This window comes from Heteronotia binoei, chromosome 21 (assembly GCF_032191835.1).
Source record: "Heteronotia binoei isolate CCM8104 ecotype False Entrance Well chromosome 21, APGP_CSIRO_Hbin_v1, whole genome shotgun sequence".
Lineage (NCBI taxonomy): Eukaryota > Metazoa > Chordata > Lepidosauria > Squamata > Gekkonidae > Heteronotia > Heteronotia binoei.
Window position 1 is genome coordinate 79,837,353 of NC_083243.1, and position 24,891 is coordinate 79,862,243.

Below are 24,891 nucleotides of genomic sequence, written 5' to 3' on the forward strand. Positions count from 1 at the left end.
GGGGTCAGTAAAGAACTTTCCTTCAGGCCAAAAAGGCCCAGGGATCCATCCAGGGCTGGGAGCCTGATTCTGAAGCCTGACTGCCCCCCTCAACTCAGGTACAAGACCTCAGTCTTCATTGGATTAAGTTTCAGCCGGCTCTGCTATAACTACCCAGCCATGGCCTATTCAAATTATCTGGGCACAGTCCAGTCATCTGTCGACAGAGCTGGGTGTCATCAGCATACTGGTAATGACCCAGCCCAAATCTCTATACCCAAACAACAACAAAAAACTGTGGAAAAATAACGAAAAATTAATGAAAAATACTTCAAAATTGTAATAGATAATTGAACACCTCAACTTCACACATTATTACATGTAATTACATATTATAGCATATTGTCAAAAATACAAGGTATAAAGTACAAGGAATAAATATTCAAAAGTGCTTGCAGTTAATCATGTCCAATCCAGCTTGAAATACTTGAAGACTATTCACCCGACTCCGTGGGACAATTAAAGTGCCAGTGTCAAACGTGTTGCAATTGCAGATAATTCTTGTTCTTCAGCAAAGAATTTATGATGTTAAGACGTTGCTTTAAACTTCCTTTCTTTAAAGACGTTTAATATATAGTGGATAGTCATTAGCCTCTGACAGTAAAGCCTGTAATACCGTTTCAATTGTCTTCATCTGAGAGACATATTCCACTTATCTGTAACCAACACAATGCATTATTCTAACACATATTTCAACACTACGTACAACTCATTCAAATCAACCAGGACATCATAACTCACCAACATCCAGCATACCACATTCCTGTGACACTAGCTCTGGAGAAAACCTCAAAGGATCTTCCCTCACAGTCTACTTTTATCTTTGCAAATTGGAAACAGCTGGTAAAACTTTTAAAACAACATTACAACAGAAGGGCTGAAACCCGAGCCTAATTGTTGATTTCATTCTGAGTTTTGTTAATCCCTTGATATTTATATAAGACACAAAATCTCATATCTCTATCAGTATGGTTAACGGATACATAATGTTCCGTTAAAACAGCCTCCATATTTTTGAGACAAACCCGAGACTGGTGCTCAAGGATCCGGACCCTAATTTGTCTAGTAGTATTGCCTATGTAAATTCTTGGACAGCCACACAGAATCGCGTACACCACGTTCCGTGACAAACAAGAACTGAGATGTCTGAATTTGATTTTCATTCCAGTTGTAGGGTGCACAAATTCTTACTGAGAGGGATATATAAATATCAAGGGATTAACAAAACTCAGAATGAAATTCAAAGGATATTACTCAGGGAAGAAGCTGCCCTGATTTTCAAGTTGAATGCATTGGAACCCATAGGTTTGAATTCAGCCCTGGATTTATCTTGCTTCTTATAATATAGAGCTAATTTGGTAATTATTTTTCAGTTTTGTTTAAAGTAAGGGGTACATAACAATTAGGCTCGGGTTTCAGCCCTTATGTTGTAATGTTGTTTTAAAAGTTTCACCAGCTGTTTCCAATTTGCAAAGATAAAAGTAGACTGTGAGGGAAGATCCTTTGAGGTTTTCTCCAGAGCTAGTGTCACAGGAATGTGGTATGCTGGATGTTGGTGAGTTATGATGTCCTGGTTGATTTGAATGAGTTGTACGTAGTGTTGAAATATGTGTTAGAATGATGCATTGTGTTGGTTACAGATAAGTGGAATATGTCTCTCAGATGAAGACAATTGAAACGGTATTACAGGCTTTACTGTCAGAGGCTAATGACTATCCACTATATATTAAACGTCTTTAAAGAAAGGAAGTTTAAAGCAACGTCTTAACATCATAAATTCTTTGCTGAAGAACAAGAATTATCTGCAATTGCAACACATTTGACACTGGCACTTTAATTGTCCCGCGGAGTTGGGTGTTCAAGTATTTCAAGCTGGATTGGACATGATTAACTACAAGCACTTTTGAATATTTATTCCTTGTACTTTATACCTTGTATTTTTGACAATATGCTATAATATGTAATTACATGTAATAATGTGTGAAGTTGAGGTGTTCAAATATCTATTACAATTTTGAAGTATTTTTCATTAATTTTTCATTATTTTTCCACAGTTTTTTGTTGTTATTTGAGTCACTTTCTGTGGAACTCTAGGCTTTTCATCAAACCTCCATACCAGCTGGGTGAGGGGGCACATGTAGATGTTGAACAGCATTGGCAAGAGGATTGCCCCTTGCAGCACACATTCCAGTGGGTAATGCAGGGACAACATCACACTGAGTGCCACCCTCTTTCCCCAACCATGGAAAACCATTGTAAGGCAGTTCCCCTTATTCCTACATCAGCGAGGCGGTGGGTCATTAGATCATAATCAATCGTGTAGAACAACAGCAGCATATCCCCATGCAGTGAAAATCAGTCAAACATGGATAAGAGGACCAATGTACCTGGTAAGCTCCGCTGGTCATACTGGCAGGCAGACTGGCACTATATGCTCTGGCAGCAGCATCTGTGTGATCACTATTTGCACGCAGATATAGCACGTGATCTGAAAAAGATTTTTCAACTGAATTTTTGCAGTGGATCTGGGCTTGTACTTTGGATGTGTTCTGTGGAAAATTTGTCCCAGGACATGCTAAAAGTTGCTGAGAGATACAGCAGATTCTAAGAAGTTCTCACTCTGTGAGGCACTTAGTGTGGTGATTAGACTAATCCGTTTATAATAAAAGCCTAAAAGTCCTCTGGTGAAGCCAAATCCAGGCTCCTCATTGGATAAGCCTGCACTCCATGAGTCACTGGCCCATCATGTGTCCATCACATCTGGCCTCACATTGGCTCACTGTCCTGTCCCCCTGCCCTCCCCTGCCCACTGCCGGCCCTGTCAGACAAGAACACCATCAGATGGCCACTGATGTTTGAGGGAGACAGTTCTCTGCTGGGGGCTTACTGATCACTATTGCCTCTCCTCAGGGCCATGTCTATCTTCCTTCTCATTGCTCCTTCTTTTCTCTCTGGGTTACTGCCACCTCCTAGACTTCAAGAGAGTATTTCTTGCAAAAGGACTAGTACTTCAGTGCCCTTTTACTACAAGGCTTTGCTCTGCAACTTGGCTCCTTGTTCTAGCCTCTGTAGGGATTAAAAGATGAACAAATGCACCCAGGGAATGTTGGGATTAACTTCAGACAACCCCGTGGCTTCTGCAGGGTAAGGGTGTGCAAAAAGGGTGTGAAATGATTGCGGAGGTCATACAAAATACTTGTTCCTAGGATGTGCGAAAAGGATCTAGGGGTCTTACAGCACAATCCAGAGGGAGGGGGGCAGAAAGTCTTTTGGGAGCAGACGAGCTGCTATGTGGGCGCAGGAAGGGTTTGTGCCAACGTACGACCAGTGCCACCACAGTGGAGGGGAGTCACGTGGGTGGGGGGCTGCACCCGAGCATGAGCGCAAGTGAGGCAGAGCGTGGCATTCAGGCGGAGGAGGGGGTGGAGTTGGGGGCGCGGCCAGGCTTAGGTGGCTTCCTGAGCAGTTTGGCCCATGATATGCCCCCCTGAGAGGCGCAACGTTATGCCTGCAAAAATAGCGGCGTGTCCCATAGGCACTCGTTGAAACCAAAAACAAAGGTCATTTCCACCACTGAAGAAGCTCTCAAATCCCTTAGGAGTGGCGTGATTGCCTCACCAATCCCCTCGCACCACGACCTGTTGAGCCCCCTCCCCAGCGCCCAATCGTGGCCCCCTCCCCTAGAAATATCTCTGCTCTGCCTCACACAACTCAGTTGTTAGGGACAGGTTTGCTTGGCGGGAAGCTCTACCAGTGAGCTCCCAGCCATACAGACTTAGAGTGAGGGACAGGCAGGCACATTGGTGACAGGTTTTGCACCGCACGGTTGCTTTGACAGTATCTTTGACTTGAGAGGGGGAGAGAGAGGTCTCTCCCCTGGGGCTAACTGCTCTTGTTTCCAGGTCTCCACAGGTTCTGGGCTCCTGGAGGCTCTGCATGAGAGGACTGTCGCCCATGGCTGGGTAAGTTCCACTGTCCCCCTTCCCGTCCTCCCCCTCCCCTCGCTCTCAACGGCTCGGTGTGCAAGCTTCTCTGGCACTTGAACCCGGCAGTGGGCTCCAGCAGGGGGCATTTGCTAAGCCAACTACCCTGTGCTGCCACCTGCTCCCTTCCCTTGGTCTGCCCTCTGCTACATTCCCAACCCCTGGAAGGGCACGGGGTGTGTGTGTGTGTGGCAGCTGCCCCAAAGTGGGGAGGGGGGGTTAAAGACTGTCCCTTTAAGAAAGCGCCAGGCTGAAATGCAGCCTGCTCTTCCAGCTGCCGCCCTTGCAGGTGCTCCTGATCTCTGTCTCCATTTTGCAGGTGGGACTCCAAGACAGAGGCTTCCGCGTGTGTTGCTCCATCGCTCCCCCCCACTCCCTCAGCTATTTTTTTGGGGGGGAATGGGCTATGAGCTGCCACGCTGCCCCCCATGTGGCTGGACAGGGGAGGGGTGTGCTGCCCCTCAGCCTGCCTGGGGTGATGGCCTACCCGACCACACAGGGCTGTTGTGCGCTGGGCACTTGCTGGGGGGACCGCTGAAGTGGATGCATGCCCAGCAGCTCACACTCTGAGTTCTGCAGCCCCCAGGGGAGGTGTTCCTTGCACATAGCAGGGGGTGGCAGCAGGGCAACACCAGGGAGGGGTGACCGCTCCCAGACACACATTCCAGCCACTGTCTAGGACAGCAAACTCCTGCACTTGGCACTTTCTGCTTGTCCGCGCATGCCTCTGCTGCCTGCCTGCCGTTGGCAGAGTCTCTGACAGCGGAGGGAGTGGGGGGATTGACAGCCTCTCAAGCGTGGGATTTCCACCCCCTTGCCTGGTCACATGCAACGAGCTGGCCAATCCCGTGGTCCTGCATGAGCCTGCGCCTCCCCCACCCCCGCCGAGGGCCAATGGTGTGCGCCTGGGTGGAATCACCATGGTGACGGGTTCTCTCTCGCTCGTCGGGCTGCTCTTCCCCCTCCAAGCGTGGCGTAACGTCGCCTCTTTGGAAGCCAATGAGCGGCACTGCAGATCTGCCCACACCCGAGTGGCTGGCCACCACGTATGTCTGGATTGGGCTGCCCGTGGACCATACACTGAACATGAGTCAACAATGTGATGCGGTAGCTAAAAAGGCAAATGCAATTTTGGGCTGTACCAACAGAAGTATAGTGTCTAGATCACGTGATGTGATGGTATTGCTTTACTCTGCTCTGGTAAGACCTCATCTGGAGTATTGTGTTCAGTTTTGGGCACCACATTTTAAGAAGGATATAGACAAGCTGGAACGGGTCCAGAGGAGGGTGACAAAGATGGTGTGGGGTTTGGAGACCAAGTCCTATGAGGAAAGGTTGAAATAGTTGGGGATGTTTAGCCTGGAGAGGAGGCGGCTGAGAGGTGATATGATCACCATCTTCAAATACTTGAAGGGCTGTCATATAGAGAATGGTGTGGAATTGTTTTCTGTGGCCCCAGAAGGTAGGACCAGAACCAATGGGTTGAAATTAAATCAAAAGAGTTTCCGGCTCAACATTAGGAAGAACTTCCTGACCATTAGAATGGTTCCTCAGTGAAACAGGCTTCCTTGGGAGGTGGTGGGCACAATTCAGGAAACTCACAAATACCTACCCCTAAATTCACAGGAGCCTCACTGCTGTCAGATGGACATCTAGCCTCTATTTAAAACCTCCAAGGAAGGAGAGCCCACCACCTCCTGATGAAGCCTGTTTCACTGAGGAACAGATCTAATGGTCAGGAAGTTCTTCCAAACGTTGAGCCGGAAACTCTTTTGATTTAATTTCAACCCATTGGTTCTGGTCCTACCTTCCGGGGCCACAGAAAACAATTCCACACCATCCTCTATATGACAGCCCTTCAGGTACTTAAGGTGAGGTCTTACCAGAGCAGAGGAAAGCAAAACCATCACTTCACAGGATCTGGACACTATACTTCTGTTGATACAGTCCAAAACTGCATTTGCCTTTTTTAGCCACCACATCACACTGTTGACTCATGTTCAGTGTATGGTCCACTAAGACCCCGAGATTCTTTTCATATATACTACTGCTAAGACAAGTCTCCCCCATCCTATAACCATGTATTGTATTTTTCCTACCTAAATGCAGAACTTTACATTTATCCCTGTTAAAATTCATTTTATTGGTATTAGCCCAGTTTTCCAGCCTGTCAAGATTATCCTGAATCCTGTTTTTGTGTTCTACTGTATTTGCAACCCCTCCCAATTTAGTATCATCTGCAAATTTAATAATTTAATAAGCATTCCCTCTGTTTCTGCATCCAAATCATTTATAAAGATGCTGAACAAGACAGGTCCCAGGATAGATCCTTGAGGCACTCCACTTGTCACTCTTCTTCAAGAGGATGAGGAACCATTCACAAGCGCTCTTTGGGTGTGATCTGTCAACCAGTTACAGATCCACCTAATGGTAACAGGATCCAAATCACATTTTACCAACTTGTCAACAAGGATAGTATGTGGAATCTTAGCACCAAATTAATTTGTGGTTTAAATTGTTAGTTTTAACTGTTGGTTTTAAATGTAATAGTATATTTAACTAAGAAATATAATTATGATGTAATTGGGGTATTTTATTATTATATCATTGTAATATCTGTATTTTATGCTATGTAAGCCGCCCTGAGCCTGCTTCAGCGGGGAGGGCGGGATATAAATTAGTTTATCTTCATTTCAGTAAGGCTTTTGATACATTGGTATGGAATATAACCATTTTAAATGTGATTAAAACTTCAGCTTTGAACACTACTACTTTATGCCATGGGAATAACTCAAGATTCAGAAAGTATCTGACGAATTTACTCCAAACTTCTTGAAACAATTTAGGCAAAAACAATAGGCTGCTCCACATATTCCAAGGGAGTGGTGACAGAGGGCATGCATGACCCAGACTTCCTCTCATGCCTGTTTCAGCTTTCATACAAGGGGTAGGTGGGGAGGGATGTGTATTCCTCCCCATCACAAATTCTTTGATGTGACCTAGAAGTGTAGCGATAGAAACCACATCTAGGTTTGCCAGCCCCAGGTCTGGGTAGGGGATCCCCCAGTTTTGTAGGCTTCACCCTGCCTGCTGGCTAGCTGTGGGATGCCCAACACCAACAGTCATGATGTGCCTTTAGATCTCAACAGGTTTTGAAGATGCTTGCAAACTGTGTTTTAGAATGTGTCTGTGCCTTTAAATCTCAGCAGGACACAAAAGCTGCATGGGGGGGGGGCGAGTAGGCACAGCCATGTGGCTGTTCCTGGTGAGTGTGTGAGAGAGGAAGAGAGCACAGTCCCTCTGTTTTGCATTCATTTCAGAAGTAATTTATATAGTAAAATGGATAATAAAGAGTTAACTAGAACCTGATTATGGGATGGAGGAAAACTTCATCCCCTAGACTCTGTCTCTTCTTTTGTTTTCCTGTTAGTCTGAAGTTGGTTGAAATACAGCAGATTGTTATATCCAGCAACTCCTATGAGTAAAACAATTTATACCATTGCCCCAGGGAGATCACAAAAGTGCGGGCTTGCAAAGTGTCTATTTTGGCTGCTTTGTGTGTGTGTGTTCACTTTCATTTAGTGGAAGTGCAACTGCTGGGGAACCCTTTGAAGGCAAAAAAGAGGACAAGGAAATGAAGACTGTATTCAGGGGAACTGTACTGCTGTATTATATTTATTTATTCAGGGCTTTTTTTGAGCAGGAACACACAAGAACGCAGTTCCGGCTGACTTGGTGTCAGGGGGTGTGGCCTAATATGCAAATAAGTTCATGCTGGGCTTTTTCTACCAAAAGCCCCATGTGAAACATAGTCTCCAGGCTCCACTCCAAAAGTCTCCAGGTATTTCCTGAGTTGGACCTGGCAACCATAACCAGGTCATACATTCTCTGTCACTGCTTCATTATTAGAACAGTAGTATATGCCAGGCCAATCTGAAGAATGGCAACAATAGAGTGTACCTACCTTCAGTAACATGCAAGGCAGAGTCTCCATTTGGATCTTTATGCATCTTTGAAAAGCTCTTAATGGACCAGGAAAAATTCATGTTGCCTTCCAATGTCCATCCACAGGTACCTTCCTCAAAAGAACAATGGGCTCCTTCTGGAAGAGTTTCTGTGAAGGAGAGTGGGGGTGGGGGGTAAGAGAGAGATAATGAGCATTGTACATTGAACTAGTCTATCTCTTGTTGAATTTGGCCAGGAAACAAAAGTATGCATGGACTATATTTCTGCCAAGACATGGCTTGGGGGTCTCATTTTATCCTGTTTCATATATAGAACCCTGTAATTTAGTCTTTATTATGATAACAAAGTTTATTTTTACATAATTATTTATTTTTGTATTTATATTCTACCATCTGTTCTTATGCAAGATCCTTGAGACATATTACAATAAAAACAAGAATGTTAAATACAGAGTTTCATAAAACCACAGTAATATGACATCAAAAAACAAATTTATAGTTGAAAGGTCTTGACTGTTGCAGCCTATGGTACAGCTGGCAACTACCTAGCTGAGAAGTATCTGTAGGTACTAGCAAGAAAAACAGGGGGAGCTAGGACCCAGAGTGGAATGAGACATTGGGTGGCTTCTGGAAAGGGGGTTCTATGCAAAGGATGGTGAGATTCAGCTAAAGGCACAGGAGGCTTTGCTGTTCCCACCTATTCAAGCTGTTTCTCCTTGCTGCCTCTGGAGACAAGAAAGGCAGATGGGGTGGCTTTGAAAACATCACATAAGCTGACAAATAGAAATCTCCTGAAAGATACAGTTGGGAGAAAAAAAAATTATACTCACCACAGACGGATCTGTCACTTTCCTTGATGGAGCAATCACTGTCAAAATCACACACCTGCAGGTGACTGACACAGCCTCCGTGTGGGCAAGGGACAATAGAACCCTTGTCATTCTCAGAATGATGTGGCTCGTCTTTGTCTATAAAGAAAGTAACAGAATCGAGGAAGTCTAAACAAATGCCTTGAAGAAGAACATGAGTGCCCCATTATGAGCCCTTTCTTCTTCTTCTTCTCCATGTGCCAATGGAATCAGTGGAAGATGACAACATCATGAATGAGGCTTCATGATGAGGAGTGTGTTCTTGTAATCAGCACAGACAGAACTGAATGCACCAATACTCTTGCGATTTGCAATTAAATGATCCAGAATCATGCATTCATCTAGGGTTGGAATGGCTCTTGCAGAGTTCACAAAGCAACCAGTAGAAAGAAGCAATCCTCACTTTTTAAAATGGGTTTGAGGAGCTCAGCAGCCCTATGAAAGCCTCAACTAATAGAGTTCTGATGGTACCAAATGTAGTAAATATCTGGTCATTTTGTGTTTTGGGCTGGATCTGAGGTAACTATGGAAAGGGCTGTATTTGCATAGACATATGATATGAAAGCTCTATGGTGATTGATTTAGGATAGCTGCTTCACACTTGCAAACTATGACTCATTCTACAGTAGCAGTTGCTCCACCCCTAAGCTTCTGCTTTCTCCGTGTCAAGCAATCAATTCACCACCAGTTGCTGCGCGGCTGCATTTTGACCAGCAGCTCACTCCAATTCCCCCCACATCTTCCTGATCTTGGTTTTTAGAGATCAGGTAAGCACAGGGGAAATTGGAGTGAGCTGCAGATCAAAATGAGGTTGTGCAGCAGCTGGTGAAGAATCTATTCCTTGATCTGGGAAAGCACAAGCCTGGGGCAGAGCAACTGTTATTGCAAAATCAGCATATGATAAAGTCAAAAAAGAATGGTGAACAAATAAGGGTGAACTAAGTCCAAACTCAAGGGCTATCAAAGGTGAATTGGCACTGAAAAGTTGCAGGCATAGGACAAAACCTTTCTTTTTAAAAAAATGGGTGTCATGTAGATTTTGATTTCTTCACTGAAATTTGTATTTAGTGCTAAAAGATATATATATCTTCCTAGACAGACAACAAATTATTTCAGATTCAGAAGATAAGTAAGTAAGCCTTAGAAGTTCAGTCTGTGGATAATAAAGAGGTGACCTTTGCAGGTGGTGGATTTACCACTGCTTCTTTCCCTTGGAATGGCTGTTGGGATATCAATAAGCAAAATTTATTACCCATTTTTTAAATACCCCTCTCATCCTGTCATCATATGTCTTTGTGTCTGCATTATACAATTCAACGGCATGTTGATAAATCATCTGGTTCAACTTAAATCATTGCTGGTCCCTTCCACTTTTATACATTTTGTACTAAACAGTTCCCTGGTATAAGAATTTAAAGCTCAGCAAGAATAAATCCATTACGTAGGATATGCTTTTAAAAATAAAAAAGAGAAAGGAGACTGAATAGGGTAATAAAGAAAAATTATAAAAGCTAGAAATATATTCACAAGACCAATGTGCTTATTTTAATTCCTTGTAAACCTCCATTACAATTATGTTCCTTCTACTTACAGTTATTGACAGTTGACGATGTAAAATATAAATGAATTTTGGACTTGATTGAACTTGTACATGATTTAATTAAGGAAAATATCTGCATATATATATATATATATATATATATATATATATATATATATATATATATATATATATATATATATATATTTATTCTATATTGACACTGTTACAGCATATGGACCAGTTTGATCTTTTCTCGTTTTTAAAAATATGACTAAGAATGATTTGGTCTTAGGGATTCCTTTCTGTAAAAATAATTTTTATAGCAGTACTGCTGCTATTGTTTTTGCCTAACTGTTATTTGTTATATATTCTCATTTGTTATTTATTGCATTTTTAGTTTTATATGTCTGATTATGATGTACACTGCCTTGAACCCTTTGGGGGAGGGCAGTTTATAAATTTAATAAATAGCAATTACAACCACCACCAAGTTCATAAATACAGTTATCTACCCACTGCATATTGTGAAGTCTTGTTCTGGAGACAAAGCTAGCCCTGAGGTTCTTCTTGCCCAATGATTTTATACAAAATAAACCTCTGGACTTTCCATACCTGAACAGATACATTAAGACATACCATGAAAGCAGTTTTTGAGCTGCAAAGAGCCCAGTGCCAAAAGACCAGAACTCTTTCTTCCACAGCTTGAATACAGCAGAGTGATCTCAAAGGACCTGTCCATTTGTCCAATTGAACCCACCAGCACTTTCCACTTCATCCTGCAAATAGTCAAATGGTTATCATGCTAATAATATTTAACATTTATACAGTGCTTCTAAATGTCCAAAGTGCTTTGCATTACAGCATCTTAACTCTTCTTATAACAACTCTGTATGATAAGTTGGTATTATTATCTCAACATTGAAAATGGAGGGCTATAGATGGTGGTTTGCTCCTTGTTAATGGAGGCCCAGATCATAAATGTTGCCAGACTGCCATGCTTCCGGTGGCCCCCTACCTGTCTCTCTCTCTGAACTTGCTATGGAATCCACACAATAGACACTTCTAGACTAGACTTCTGTAACTCACTCTACATTAGGGTTTGCCAAGTCCAATTAAAGAAAAATCTGGGGACTTTGGGGGCGGAGCCAGGAGACTTTGGGGGTGGAGCCAGGAGACATTGGGGGTGGAGCCAAGAACAAGGATGTGACAAGCATAATTGAACTCCAAGGGAGTTCTGGCCATCACATTTAAAGGGACAGCACACCTTTTAAAATTCCTTTCTTCCATAGGAAATAATGAAGTATAGGGGCACCATCTTTTGGGGCTCATAGAATTGGACCCTCTGGTCCAATCGTTTTGAAACTTGGGGGGTATTTTGGGGAGAGGCACTAGATGTTATACTAAAAATTTGGTGCATCTACCTCAAAAAATAGCCCCCCCAGAGCCCCCAATACCAACGGATGAATTCCCTATTATTCCCTATGGGAATCGTTCTCCATAGGGAATAATAGAATGCCCAGTAGACATTTCCCTCCCCCCCCCATGCTTTCTAAAAGGGGGGAGGGCCTCCAAAACAGGGAATCCCCTGCCCCCTCCCTCTCTCTCTCTCTCTCTCTCACACACACACACACACACACACTTACCAGATCTTCTTCCGGAGAACTCTTGCTGTGAAAGCAAAAGCAAAAGAAAGGGCGGGGCTGTTCTCCCAAGCCCTTCCTGCTCCCTGCCCAGCCTTAAAGGAGCAGACATTTTACAAACGGCTCAGGAGCTCTATAATGAAGCCTACAGGTATGTTCTCCCCCCCCCCTCCACCCCCCACCCCCCGCTTTCCACTTCTTGAAGACCGGGAGATGAGGCTACAAACCCAGGAGACTCCCGCCAGAGCAGGAGGGTTGGGAAGCCTACTCTACATAGGGCTGTCCTTGAGGCTGATCCAGAAGCTCTAACTGATCCAAAACATAGCTGTGTGGGTCCCTACTGGGACCCCCTATATGGCACACATTTAGCCTATGCTGCACAAGCTACACTGGCTTCCAGTGGAGCACTGGATCAGATTCGAGGTTATGGTATTAACAAAGGCCCTTAATATCCTGGGACCCATGGACCATTGGAACTGTCTCTCCTGGTGTACCCCCAGAAGACACTTACACTCAGGAGATAAGAACTTCCTGGTGGTTCCCGGCCCAAGTGACATCCGGGTGTCCTCAACCCCTACCTCGTGGAACTCTGCCGAATAACATCTGTGCCCTGTGGGACTTGTTGCTGTTCTGCAGGGCATGTATGGCAGAGATGTTCTGCCAGGCGTTTGGCTGAGGTCAGCAACAGTTCCCCATATAGTCTGGCACTCCTCTTCCTCCGCCTCCCTCTTCTACAAGGCAATAGTACTTTCTTGGAATTGTCACCATCAGGCTGGTTTAGGTTGCTGTTAAATGTATTTTATGCATTATTATAACTTCAAAATCTTTGTACATTTTTATGACTATTGTGTGCTGCCCTGAGCCCTGTTTTTCAGGAGAAGGCAGCTTAAAGTAGAACCAAACAAAAAATTAAATAATAAAGCTGCCCAGTAGTGTACTAAGAGGGGCCAGGGGGCAGTCTGCTGCAGGCACAGCTTAAGGAAGATCTTTGAAGGGGGCCCTTGAAGCCTGCTTCCTCCTGCTTCCTCCAGCAGATCATCTTTCCTTTTGTTTTTAAAATGAAGTTCTGACTGCAGCTACTAAATATAGATATTAAATATTTATTTGTATACTTATGTACTCATAAATTCTAGCTGATATATAATTTGTAAATCATTATATCATTGAAGATTGTGTTGTGTGTGTAGTTCCTGAAAAGTATCACCAAGAGAAGTCTTCCATGGGCTGCTTCATTAATTTTCAGCAACCACACAACATACTTTTTATTCTTGGAGAATTTCTAAAAAAATAAAATAAAAATCAATAGTTATTTATTAATTTGGCCTTCTTTTATTTTTCTTGTATATTTTCAGAAAGCAACACCTGGCTTCAATTTATATATATTTACTTCTGGATGTGTATTTCTTTATAATCTTCCCTATAATACTAATCTCCAGACAGACTGGTCACAGGTTCACCTAATCTCCCCTTGGCTGAGCTGCTCAATTTCAATGTTGCTCAATCTCAATGGAGAGCAACCCCAACCCTCCACCCCAGACTATCAGACTCCCTGCGATGTATTCTGCCATGATGTACTTTTATGCTATGTAGTCTACCACATTATATTTAGTGTCTCTTTTATTTGGTTTTGTAGTGTATCACTTGGAGTATTCTGTCCCCGGCCATAGATGATGTCTATACTCACTCTGTGTGTATTCACTTTAACTTGCAAACTTTTATGTCTCTGTGTTAGGAATGTAGAGGCATCTCTGGCACCATCTGGCTGAGACTAAGAGCTCTGTGTGACCTGGGTTCTAAATAGTTGTAGATAGTTAGAACTTTGAAGGTTTGAGGGGAGGGAAGGGAAGGAAAAATGTGGGCTTTTTGGTATTACTGAATGACACTGACACTGGTGGCTTTCACTTCAGGCAAAGTCTTCTAAGGGAGAAGTATGCTCTTGTAACAAATCAATAAAGCTTTTCTATGTATTCATAGTTGAAGTCTACCTGAGTGTTACTGGGCAAAACCTTGATTGAGGATTGAGCCACTGCTTCACAGAGGAGAGGGAAAAAAGCCTTCCCTTGATTGGTTGAGGGAGGGAGGAGGAAGAAAAGAGCCAGAGAAAGCCTTCCCTTGATTGGCTGAGGGCTCCTCCCTCTCCTCCTCTGGAAGGGAAACAGCCAGAGAAAGGGAGAAAAATGGCGTCATGTGGCAGTAGACCAGATACTGAGAGAGAGAGCGAGAGGAAGGGAAGGGAAGCAAGACACAGAGGGAGAGACTGAAGAGAGATTATCAGAGTGAGTGTTGGTCTGAAAAGTATCACTAAAGGCCTTTGAGGGAGAACTCATTAGGGCCAGTCCTGATAGGGCTGCTAGTTTCAGGCTGGTGGGAAATTCCTGGAGATTTTGTGGTTGAGTTTGCAGAGGGCATAGGAGTTAGTGCATCAGAGTAGGGTCTAGCAGACCCAGGTTCTTGCTGTGTTAGCTGACTGGATGATTTCAGACCAGTCACAGACTTTCAGCCTAACCTTTCTCACAGGGTTGTTGTGCAAATCAAAGGGAGGAGAGAATGATGTAAGCTGCTTTGGTCCCCTCCCTCTGTGGAGAAAGACTGTCCTTGTCCTAGGTATAGGCTGCAGGGAGGGTTGAGGAAATGGAAAGCCGAAGTCAGAGGGGCAGATAAAGGGAAGGAAAGAGGCTTGCCAACTCCAGGTTAGGAAATTCCTGGAGATTTAAGGGGTGGAACCTGGAGAAGGTGCAGTCTGAGGAGGAGTGGGACCTCATACAGGTACAATGCCATACACTGCACCCTCCAAACCAGCCATTTCCTCCTGGGGAATCACTGTTGCCAGCCTCCAGGTGAGGGCTGGAGATCACTCAAAATTACAGCTGCTCTCCAGATGGCAAAGATCAGCTCCCCTTGAGGGGGGGGGGTGAATGCCTTCACTTGGGTGGAAAGACAGCAAGGGGGGATCTCACCCAGAGCCTCTTGCTAGAGCCTGTTGCATTTTTCTTCACAACAGGCCTTATTCCTAGAAGTATTATAAAGAACATGAGCGGTGTGATGGATTCTCCCCTCCCCCCACAATCAAGTCACAGCTGACTTATGGTGACCTGATGGATTTTCAAGACAAGAGACATTTGGAGGTGCATATTATCAGGTCCTAGTAATTTAGAAATACCAAGCACTCAGTTTTGATTAACTTGCTGCTGTTACAGCAAATATTAGTAAAATAGGAAATGCTGAACTGAGCTGTAGAAATGCAGTAAAATTTCAGACTCCAGCAGCTGATAATTAGCTGCTCCTCCTTGATCTTAAGCTTCTTATACCAAAGTGATGGAATATGATAAGATAGTTAAAAATAGTTGAAAATCAAAACCAACATGGAAGTTGTTTGATGTAAAGATTTTTAGAAGTCCACAGAGGAGTATGTCCACAGCAAACGACACCCAACCGCCCGTGTCCATATGGCGCTGAAGAGGTAGACTCTGTTGAACACGTACTGTTTTGTTGTCATTTCTATCAGGAAGTTTGATCTAATGTAATTTCGCCTCTGCTTAACAATTACCTAGGTTGTTCTGATGCTGATATTTTAAGGAAGCTTTTGATGGGTGCAAACCCACAGGTCAATATTACTGCTGCTAAAACATTTTCAGCAGTCTGTAAAATTCAACGTGAAATTTTATGCATAGTTTCTAAATTTTAGAGATATCTAACCAGTGTAGATTTTAAGTTTCTATGTATGGACTTTAAATGTCAAATCTTAGAGATATTTCTGTTATATTTAGACCAATTCTATTCATAAATGTTTTATTGAATAGTTTTTGCTTTTGACTTGTACTGGTCACTGGCCGAATAAATTAATTGATTGATTGACATTTGGAAGTAGTTTGCCATTGCCTGCTTTTCTGCTCAGCTTCTGAGATCTGATGAGATCAGACAATCCTGGGACTATCCAGGTCAGGGGTAGTTTCCATGGCATGAGTGGGGATTCAAACCTGGATTTCCCAGATCCTAGTCCAACACTTCAAGCACTATATCACGCTGGCTCACATGATGAAATAGTATACTGGAATTTGAATTATTTTTTCACTGGTATGATTATATATATGAAGTTAAGTACAATAAAGTTTTCACTGTCTACATTTCTTTTCTGGCTGTTAAATACCAAGTTTGGGTCCAGAGGCACCTTTAAGACCAAACTTTGTTCTGCTGCTTCAGACCAACACCGCTACCCACCTGAATCTACTTTCAGGCCATTATTATTATTCATTTCATTTCAAGATTATTAATGAAAATAATTTTGTCGTATAGAGGGGGGCACTGACCTGGATAGCCCCAGCCTAGCCTGATCTTGTCAGATCTCAAAAGTCAAGCAGGCCCAATGCAGAGGCAGGCAATGGCAAACCACTTCCAAACGTCTCTTGTCTTGAAAACTCTACAGGGTCATCATAAGTCAGCTATGACTTGATGGCAAAACAAAAAAAGGAGGGCAGGGGGTGTTAAAAATTATCTGTCCCAGGCACCATATAGGCTAGGTATGCCACTGAAGCTACCGAGTTAAGAGAGATCTGAACTAAGGAATTCCTGCTTCAAACATTTTAGCCACCAAAATATATCAGCTTTCAAATGTAAACCGCTAAAACCCAGTTTACGTTTGCTACGCAAAAGCCGCGGCACTTCTTGTAACTCTGGTGCAGATAGTGGGAAATCCGACGGATGCTGCGGAGAGAACAGGAATGTGACCGCGTGGTAAGCTGTGTGCGAAAACGGTATAAGACTGCCAGGAGTTATCCAGTTTCTGTGGAAGACCTGACCTCTGCAGTCAAACCTCTGTAACTTGCTTGCTCCTTATATGCTTCATAAAAATAAAATTTATTTATTATTATTATTATGTGCACTGTCAATTACTTTATGACCTAAGGCTCTGAGAGCAGAGTCATTGAATCCCCACTGGGGCCCTCCCCTGGCACTAATCAGCTGGCCAGCAGAGGACTTACTAAAAGCATGACATCATCACGTTGCCAGCATGGTAATACTCTCTGGTATTTGGTCAAAAACTCTATGATAAAAATGACCTACTATAGAGTTTTTACCCACCATGCCATTGATATAATGATGGCACTTCCAGTGCATGTGGAAAGTGACATTGTCACATCAGTAGCCTAGGCCTCTCTTTGCTCCTTGTAAGTCCTGCCCCCACTGGTTGCCAGGGTGTATTCGGCAACCCTAACTAACAGCCATCCAGATGTAATAACATTTCCACTCTCTTGAAAGTGTCTAAATTTTAAACTATTGTCTTAGTTTTTCTGACTTCTCAATTTTTCTCCTTCAACAGGGCGCCTTCACCACCCATGTGAAAGAGACCCCTATCTCAAGCTACTCCTGAGGTAGTAGCAAGCTCTTTGATTTGGTCGCAAAGGATATTTAGTTGAGATCTTTTTTTAAAAAAATAACGTTCTTTTCTTTAGTTGATTATTTTCCATAACAATAGTATAAGCTCTTCTTTCAAATTACAGTCAGAATCAATGTTTGCAGTCTTGGTGGGGCTCTGCAGCCTTGTTGGATAAAGAGACTCTTCCCCACTATTCTGTCTCAGTATGTAAATGAATTACTACATATAGCTGTCTGGCATGTTGCTATTATGGCCTACCCAACATTTTATATTTGGTGTAAAAAAGTGAGTTCTGAGGGCCTGGAATGTTTTATGAAAGATCCCCTCAAAGCTCCCCCTCCCCCGCTGAATGACTTTTGCATAGTAAGCTGCTTGGCAACTGCTTTGGTGCCATTTTCTAAAAAAAAAAAAATCCTCTCTCTAGTGGCCAATCATGTAGCAAGCATAATGCCACTGTAGAACCATGAAGTCAATCAAATTTGTCCATGAAACTAGGGGTGTGCATTTGGTTCGGCCGAACCGCATAGACCACCGAATCACCCCTGATTCGGAAGTATATGGCACCGTATACTTCCGATTCCATTTTCAGGTCAGTAAATGGGAGCCGTATATGGCTCCCCGTGTACTTCCGTATAGGTATTCGGAAGTATAGGGAAGTCAATGGAAAAGGCAGGAAAGGAGCTTCTGCAGCCTCAGGGGAGCTGCTTGCTTCTTTTCCCGCCTCTCCCATAGCCTCCCTGGGATCAGAGAGGGAAGGAGAGGGGGGAGAGGAGCCCCAGCAGCCAATCCAAAGCATGCATTTGCAAAATGCATTGCAAATGCATGCTTTGCAGGGCTTTTGTGTAGCTGATGTCTGGGCTAATTCCTCAGGAATCAGCTACACTGCTGTTCTTTTGTTTACTTGGGTATCCAAGTAAACAGTGTTATCTGGCCAATCACAGAGCAGTGCTATTTTTTGAAACTGCTCTGTGTAGGGTCAGAGTCTGCCTGGCTGGACTCCATTCCATTGCCGTTGTTTGGTGTGTGAGAGAGAGATTGTGCTGCGCTGGCCCTTGGCCTCAGCTGCTGCTACTCTCTCTCAGCCTTTCCTGACCTGCCTTGAGAAGAGAAGACGTCTAAGGTAAGACAGTCTTGGGATTCTTGTTTTTATTTTAGTTAGTAAAAGGACTTTTTAAGACTCAGAGTCCCTTTACTTATCCAGATTTGGGTGGGTGAGTATTGGGTAGCTTATTTGAGGTTAGGGGGTTCTGCTGGGGGTGGGGGCCTGGGATGGGGTGCCCGTATCTTACTTTAGTGAGAGGAATTTTAAAAGTGCAGTGTCCTTCTACTTTTCTTGATTTGGGTGGCTTGGAATTCTTGGGGTTAGGGTAAAGGGGTTTTTTTGGGGGGAGGGCTTGTTAAAGTTCCTGTATTGTTAAAAGTTAAGTTTTTTACTATTTTAAAAGGATTCTGTGTTTGATTTCTTGCTGCTGTGTTGTGCTACTGCTGTTCCTTTTCTCTTCTGGTTCTGGTTCTTGGGGGGGGGGACTGTTTGGCATAATTTTCATTGTTTAAAAGGCCACTTTTTAACAGTTGAGTTTCTTGGCCTTCTCCTGTTGTCCTTTTCCTGGTTCTGGTTTTTTGGGGGGGAAGCTGGCACCTGGGTGAGAGACCCAGAACCAGCAGGCTTGTTGTAATTGGCCAGCTCTCCCCGTGTTGTTTGGGGCAGGGCTGGAGAGCTGGAATCTGTAGATTGTGTGTTCTGTGGCAGGGAAGCTGGCACCTGGGTGAGAGACCCAGAACAAGCAGGCTTGTTGTGCTTGACAAGCTCTCCCCGTGTTGTTTGTGGCAGGGCTGGAAAGCTGGCATCTGGGTTTGCTGCAGCCAGGTCTGCAGAGCAGACCTTGAGCAGATTGTGTTTTGTGTGGCAGTGACATTGGCAACTGGGTTTATATTGGTTCCAGGCCTGCAGGGTTCATAGAGTAGACAGAGGGATGTAGTGCATTTGGGTCATATAGAGATTCTCTGGTGTGAAGTTAGGTTTGGCTTTGGGTGCCCCAGGAATTGGACTCCCTGGTCCAATTTTTTTTTTTGCCTTGTGGGATTTGTGTGGAACAGTGCCCTGAAGCTGCACAGCAGTTGGGGGGGCTCTCCCCAAAACCTCCTGCTCCCCAGAGCCACTTTTCCCATGCCAATTACAGTGAGGAAGTGGCTCTAATTGGTTTTTTCTCAACATTGGGAGCAGTGTTCCTTTTGGGGTGCCCACAGATGGATGTAGTCTTTTTGGGCCAAGGGGGTTGCATGCGGGCAAGCCCCCTGAAGCTGCCCTGCAGTTTTTGGGGCTCTCCCTCAAACCCCCTGCCCCCCAGTAGCTTCTAATTATGCTCTATGTTGCCATTGATTTCAATGGCCCATAGGGTATAATGGTGGGGTAGGGGCACCCTCTTTGGGTGCCCCTGGAATGGAACCCCCGGTCCAATCCTGTTGGAACTTGGGGGGGGGGTTTGTAGGGGAGAGTCCCCTTCAGGTCCCCTGCAAATTTGGGGGCTCTCCCTCAAACCCCCTCTCCTCCAGGCGGCTTCCAATATACCCTATTTTGCCATTGATTTCAATGGCCATAGGGTATAATGGGGCCATATATTTGGAAATAGCCACGCATCTACCGTATATGCGGCTATTCCGAGTACGGTAATAGGAAATACACGGTATTCCGTATTTTTTTGGCCCCGTGTATTTCCGAATCTGTGTAATTCCGTGGGGTTTTTTTTGCACACCCCTACATGAAACCAGAACACAGCAAGAACATTTATTCTTGATGGTATTCTAAGTGGGAGAACATGTCCAACTAATTTTTTGGCTAAACTGTATTTATTATCAACAGCCAGTATGGTTTAGTGGATAGCATGCTGGAATGGATCTAGGAGATCCTGATCAAAATCACAACTTTGCCATGAAGGCTTGTTGGCTGAACTTTTATAGGGATGCCAGTACCTAGATGGGGGTGGAGGATCTCCCAATTTCTGGGTTTCCCACAGATGCCAGCCAGCTGGCTGGCAGTGGAAAGCCCTGCCCCCAAGTCATAGAATCAGATTCATAGAGTTGGAAGGGACCTCCAGGGTCATCTAGTCCAACCCCCTACACAATGCAGGAAACTCACAAATACCTCCCAACCACACACCCCAGTGACACCTGCTCCATGCCTAGAAGACGGCCACCCCCCCCCCCAACCCTTCAGGATCACTGGCCAAAATCATCTGTAGCTCCACTTGAAAACAGCAGGTGTTGTGCATCCCTGTCCCACAAGCTGTGAATTTGCAGCTTGCAGGGCTGGTGCAAGTGGCACCAGCTCTTTTCAAGCCAAGGCCACATGCACCTGCCCCGCAAACTGCAGATCTGCGGCTCAGAGGGAAGGCACATGCAATGCCTGTTCTTTTTAAGTGAGAGCCACCAATATCCAGCCCATGGCTCGATGCAGGGCTCAAATCCAGCCATGACCAATGCATGGAAGTAGGTAGGGTAGGCAAGTGCCTAGGGCGCCACCCAAACTTGGGGGTGACACTGAGCGTCTGCTGTCTCCCCCTTTCCCCATGCAGGAAGCTCTCCCAACTGCCACCTCATCCTCTCCTGCCACCAGGCCCTGGCTGCTGCCTGCCTGTGCAAAAGCATTTCCACTCCAGGAGCCTCGGGGCACTGGCGCTGCCTTCCTCCTCTCTGCCCACCTGCCCACTGCAAAGCCAAGCCATCTGTGGCCGCCTCCCTGCCCGGTGCCCACCCAGCCACAGCTGTGTATAATGTCCCTTTCCCAATGGATAGCAAGCAGTGCTCCTCTTCTCTGCTGTTGGCCTTTGTCTCAACAGCACTGCTTCTTCTTTAGGGCTCTCCCTGCCTCCTGCAGAATGGAGCCGCAGAAACTTGTCCAAAGATCCCTCGCCCTCCTCCTCCTGCTAGGTGCAGCCAGAGTGGCCAGGCAGCAGACTAGAGATGTAAAATTACCAGAAATTTTGAAGCTTGGAAAAAAACCCAGTTTTTTTCTGTTTTTTTTGGGGGGGGGGGAACCAGAAATTTTTGGAAAAATTGAAAAAATGCTACATTAGCACTTCTTTTTTCTTTTCCAGATTGAAAGTCATTCTGTTACTTTAGGAACACAAAATATGACTATGGACAATTTTACTTGGCATGAAATTATCACAACTAGCATATTAAAAATATAGTGTATCCAAACAATTATTACAAACAGAATTTACTTTTTAAATAATATTTATTTGTAATTGTAACAAATGGAGCAACAATCTTCTGAACTGTTTACTAGTTTATGTGGAACAGACAAAAAAACCTCCACAAAACAATTTTTAAAAATCCAGAAGTAACAACTATTCGTATTTCCTCTCCACAGTATTAAATAAAAATAAAAAACTCATTCTCATAAAAAGAATCGAAGAGGAAGGAAGTGTATAGAAGGGAGTGTAGGACTAAGTTTCAATGAATGGGCATGACCTAGAACTTGCTTGTCCTCAGTGCACAGAAATTAGAATAATCTGATACCAGACATATTTTTTAGAAATGATTTGGAAAATATTTGAACACCTTGTCTCAAAATATTTTATTCATCGTGTTAAAATAAAACATTCTATAATCAATTTTTTCTTCTTCTTTTTTTCAATTTTTCAAAAAAAAAAAGCTTCAGGAAAAAAATAGGGAAAAAACCCAGTCTTTTCCTGAATTTTTCCAGTTTTTTTCCAGGCCTTCACATCTCTAGGCAGGACTTGTAAGCAGGACTTCCCCCTCCCAGTTGTCCTCCCATTTCTTCCCCTTTCTTTCCTCCAGTTTCTTTTTAATTCTTCCCCCCACCCCACTGTTTCTTTCCAGTTCTTCCCCTCGTTTCTTTCCAGTCCCCCCCCCCCCGGTTTATTTCGAATTCTTTCCCCCTTCCTCGCCCCCAGTTCTTTCCTCGGTTTCTTTTCAATTCTCCCCCGCCCATTTCTGTCCAGTTCATTCCCCTGGTTTCTTTCCAGTTCTTTCCCCCCTTTCCCCCCAGTTCATTTCCCCATTTTTTTCTCAGTTCTTTTCCCAGTTCTTTCCCCCGTTTTTTCCCCAGTTCTTTCCCTTGGTTTCTTTCCAGTTCTTTCCCCTGGTTTCTTTTCAATTCTCCCTGCCCCCTTTTCTTTCCAGCTCTCCCCCCCATTTCTTTCCAGTTTGTTCCCCCAGTTTCTTTCCAGCCCCCCCCCCCCCCGTTTCTTTCCAGTCCCTGTTTTGTTCAAGTTCTCTCCCCCATTTTTTCCAGTTCTTTCCCCTGGTTTCTTCTTAATTCTTCCCTCCCCCCATTTCTTTCCAATTTCTTTCCCACATTTTCTTTCCCACATTTCTTTTCAATTCATTCCCCCAGTTTCTTTCTAGTTCTCCCCCCCATTTCTTTCCAGCCCCCCCTTTCTTTCCAGTTCTTTCACCCGGTTTCTTTCCAATTCTCCCCCACTTTCTTTCCAATTCTCCCCCCTGTTTCTTTCCAATTCTTCTCCTTCCTTCCTTCCTTCCTTCCTTCCTTCCTTCCTTCCTTCCTTCCTTCCTTCCTTCCTTCCTTCCTTCCTTCCTTCCTTCCTTCCTTCCTTCCTTCCTTCCCTCCCTCCCTCCCTCCCTCCCTCCCTCTATATATGCATGGCTATTATGACATTGTTTCTCCTTGTGCCTGGAGTGTATTTTTATTTGTATTCTCCAAGCTGCAATCCTTTGTTTTGACTACCACCTGTAGGTTGGCAACCCTATGTGAATTTCTCACCCTAATAGGTGCAGTGGTCTGGTTGAAAATATAATGCCAAAACACGGAAAAGGAAAAGCAATCAACCAAATAAATAGAAAAAACCTCCACATTCACTTGATACAGTCCAGAGGAAGAAAAACGTAAGTAAATTCCATTGGGAATTTGTACATTTTAGCTTATTTTAGATTTTGCTTACATTGAAGAAGTCAAAATTCTTCCAGTTTAAACTCTTGTTAAAAAAATTAGTCTGGCTGCTGTGCCAAATTTTAGCTGGCCAGGCAAGCAATTCTAAGCATGACTACTCAGAAGTAAGATCCATTTTTTTTCAATGGGGTCTCCTCCTAGGACAGTCTTCTTTGAATTGCATCATAAGATATGCCTGTTTTTATACCTGTTTTCTATGTGTCTTATGAAGACTTTAGACTTTTTCAATTGGGTACAGTACCTCCTGATATGAACACTGCTTTAACAAAGTTTGGCAATAAATCATAGACCGATTCCCCACTAGGCTTGTTCTGGCATCAAAGGCCTTCCCCCCCCCCCGCCCCCGATGCTCCTGTCTGATTTTGCACAAGCTGCCCCAGGGCTGTGACTTGCCTCACCTCTTTCCCGCGGCAAGCAGAAACCGGTTTTCAGAGGATCTTGCTTGCCGTGGGAAAGAGGCAGGATGGGTTGCAGCCCCGGGGCAGCTTGTGCAAAATTGGATGAAAGCGTTGGGGAAAAAGAGCTCTGATGCCGGAACAAGCCTAGTGGGGAATCAGTCATATACAGAAACTCCAAAAGTGACTGCAAAGTACTTTCTTTTAAAGCAAACATTTCCTGAACTGTTAGAACCAATAGCCTCAAACCTTCTTACCTCCTAATTTATACCCATTGAGAAAACAGCAGAACTAACATAAAAAAAAAATTCGTTGCCAGAACAAAAACAGGAAGGAAAAAGCTCCTTTTTATTTCCTTGCTTTCTGACAGTTCAAAGAATTCTTATAGCATAGTGCAACTAAATTCTTCTCATCAAAAGTCTCCAGGGGTGCGGTCACACGTCACATTAAAAGCGGATGTGTAGCGCTCAAATTTGAATCGCTGAATATTGATTCAATGCAGGGCCGATCAGACAAGCACTCAAGAATGTGACTCATCCTGTTGTTGAGCATCCAATACTATCACGCTCAATACTATCATGCTCTTTTCTTGGAGCATGCATGATCAGATGGTGATTCCTGGGAGGGGGGCGGTCCACTGAACATGTGCCCAACTGTTTGGAGGTGGGAAATAAAATGTTGCTTCAGAGGCGGGGGGGGGGGGCGGGATGGAGGGAAAGTTTCCGGAATAAACGTTGCCGATTCAAACCAGGGGACTGCCAAGAACCACTTTCCTGGAAATTGACAGTGACAATGATATCTGGAAATCCTCCACATTGGAAAAAAAAAGATTTTTTTTCCTGTTCTGAATAGTGAGATAACATCCCCCCCCCTCCCGATCCTGTGTTGATCGGAGAAGCAGAAGTGTCACCTCAGATTCCCGGATGATCTGGCAATGCGCATGTCTGCTGGGGCTTTTTTTTCAAAAAAAAGGTGGGAGGGGCGGTAAACATTCCAAGAGGCAGTATCGTGCATGAGCTGTCCAAACAGGAGAAAACCGATTATGTGCTGCTTCTGTGAAAAAGGGCCGGACTATCAAATTAATGCGGCATTGATCTGGAGCAAGCCGGGATGACCCCAGATGATGCTCAATTGCCAGATGTGGATGT

General features: G+C 44.2%; 1 protein-coding gene across 1 annotated transcript in view; it reads right to left on the reverse strand.

Annotated features, from left to right (window-relative positions):
* The window catches only part of LTK (leukocyte receptor tyrosine kinase), a 208,051-nt gene that overhangs the window by 88,979 nt on the left and 94,181 nt on the right, over window positions 1-24,891 (reverse strand). The window contains exons 5-8 of the mRNA XM_060263328.1: window positions 11,036-11,175; window positions 8,818-8,955; window positions 7,987-8,136; window positions 2,427-2,527 (exon numbers count right to left, since the gene is read on the reverse strand). Coding sequence (XP_060119311.1) covers window positions 2,427-2,527; window positions 7,987-8,136; window positions 8,818-8,955; window positions 11,036-11,175 — 529 coding nt within the window. The remainder of the gene's footprint in view (window positions 1-2,426; window positions 2,528-7,986; window positions 8,137-8,817; window positions 8,956-11,035; window positions 11,176-24,891) is intronic.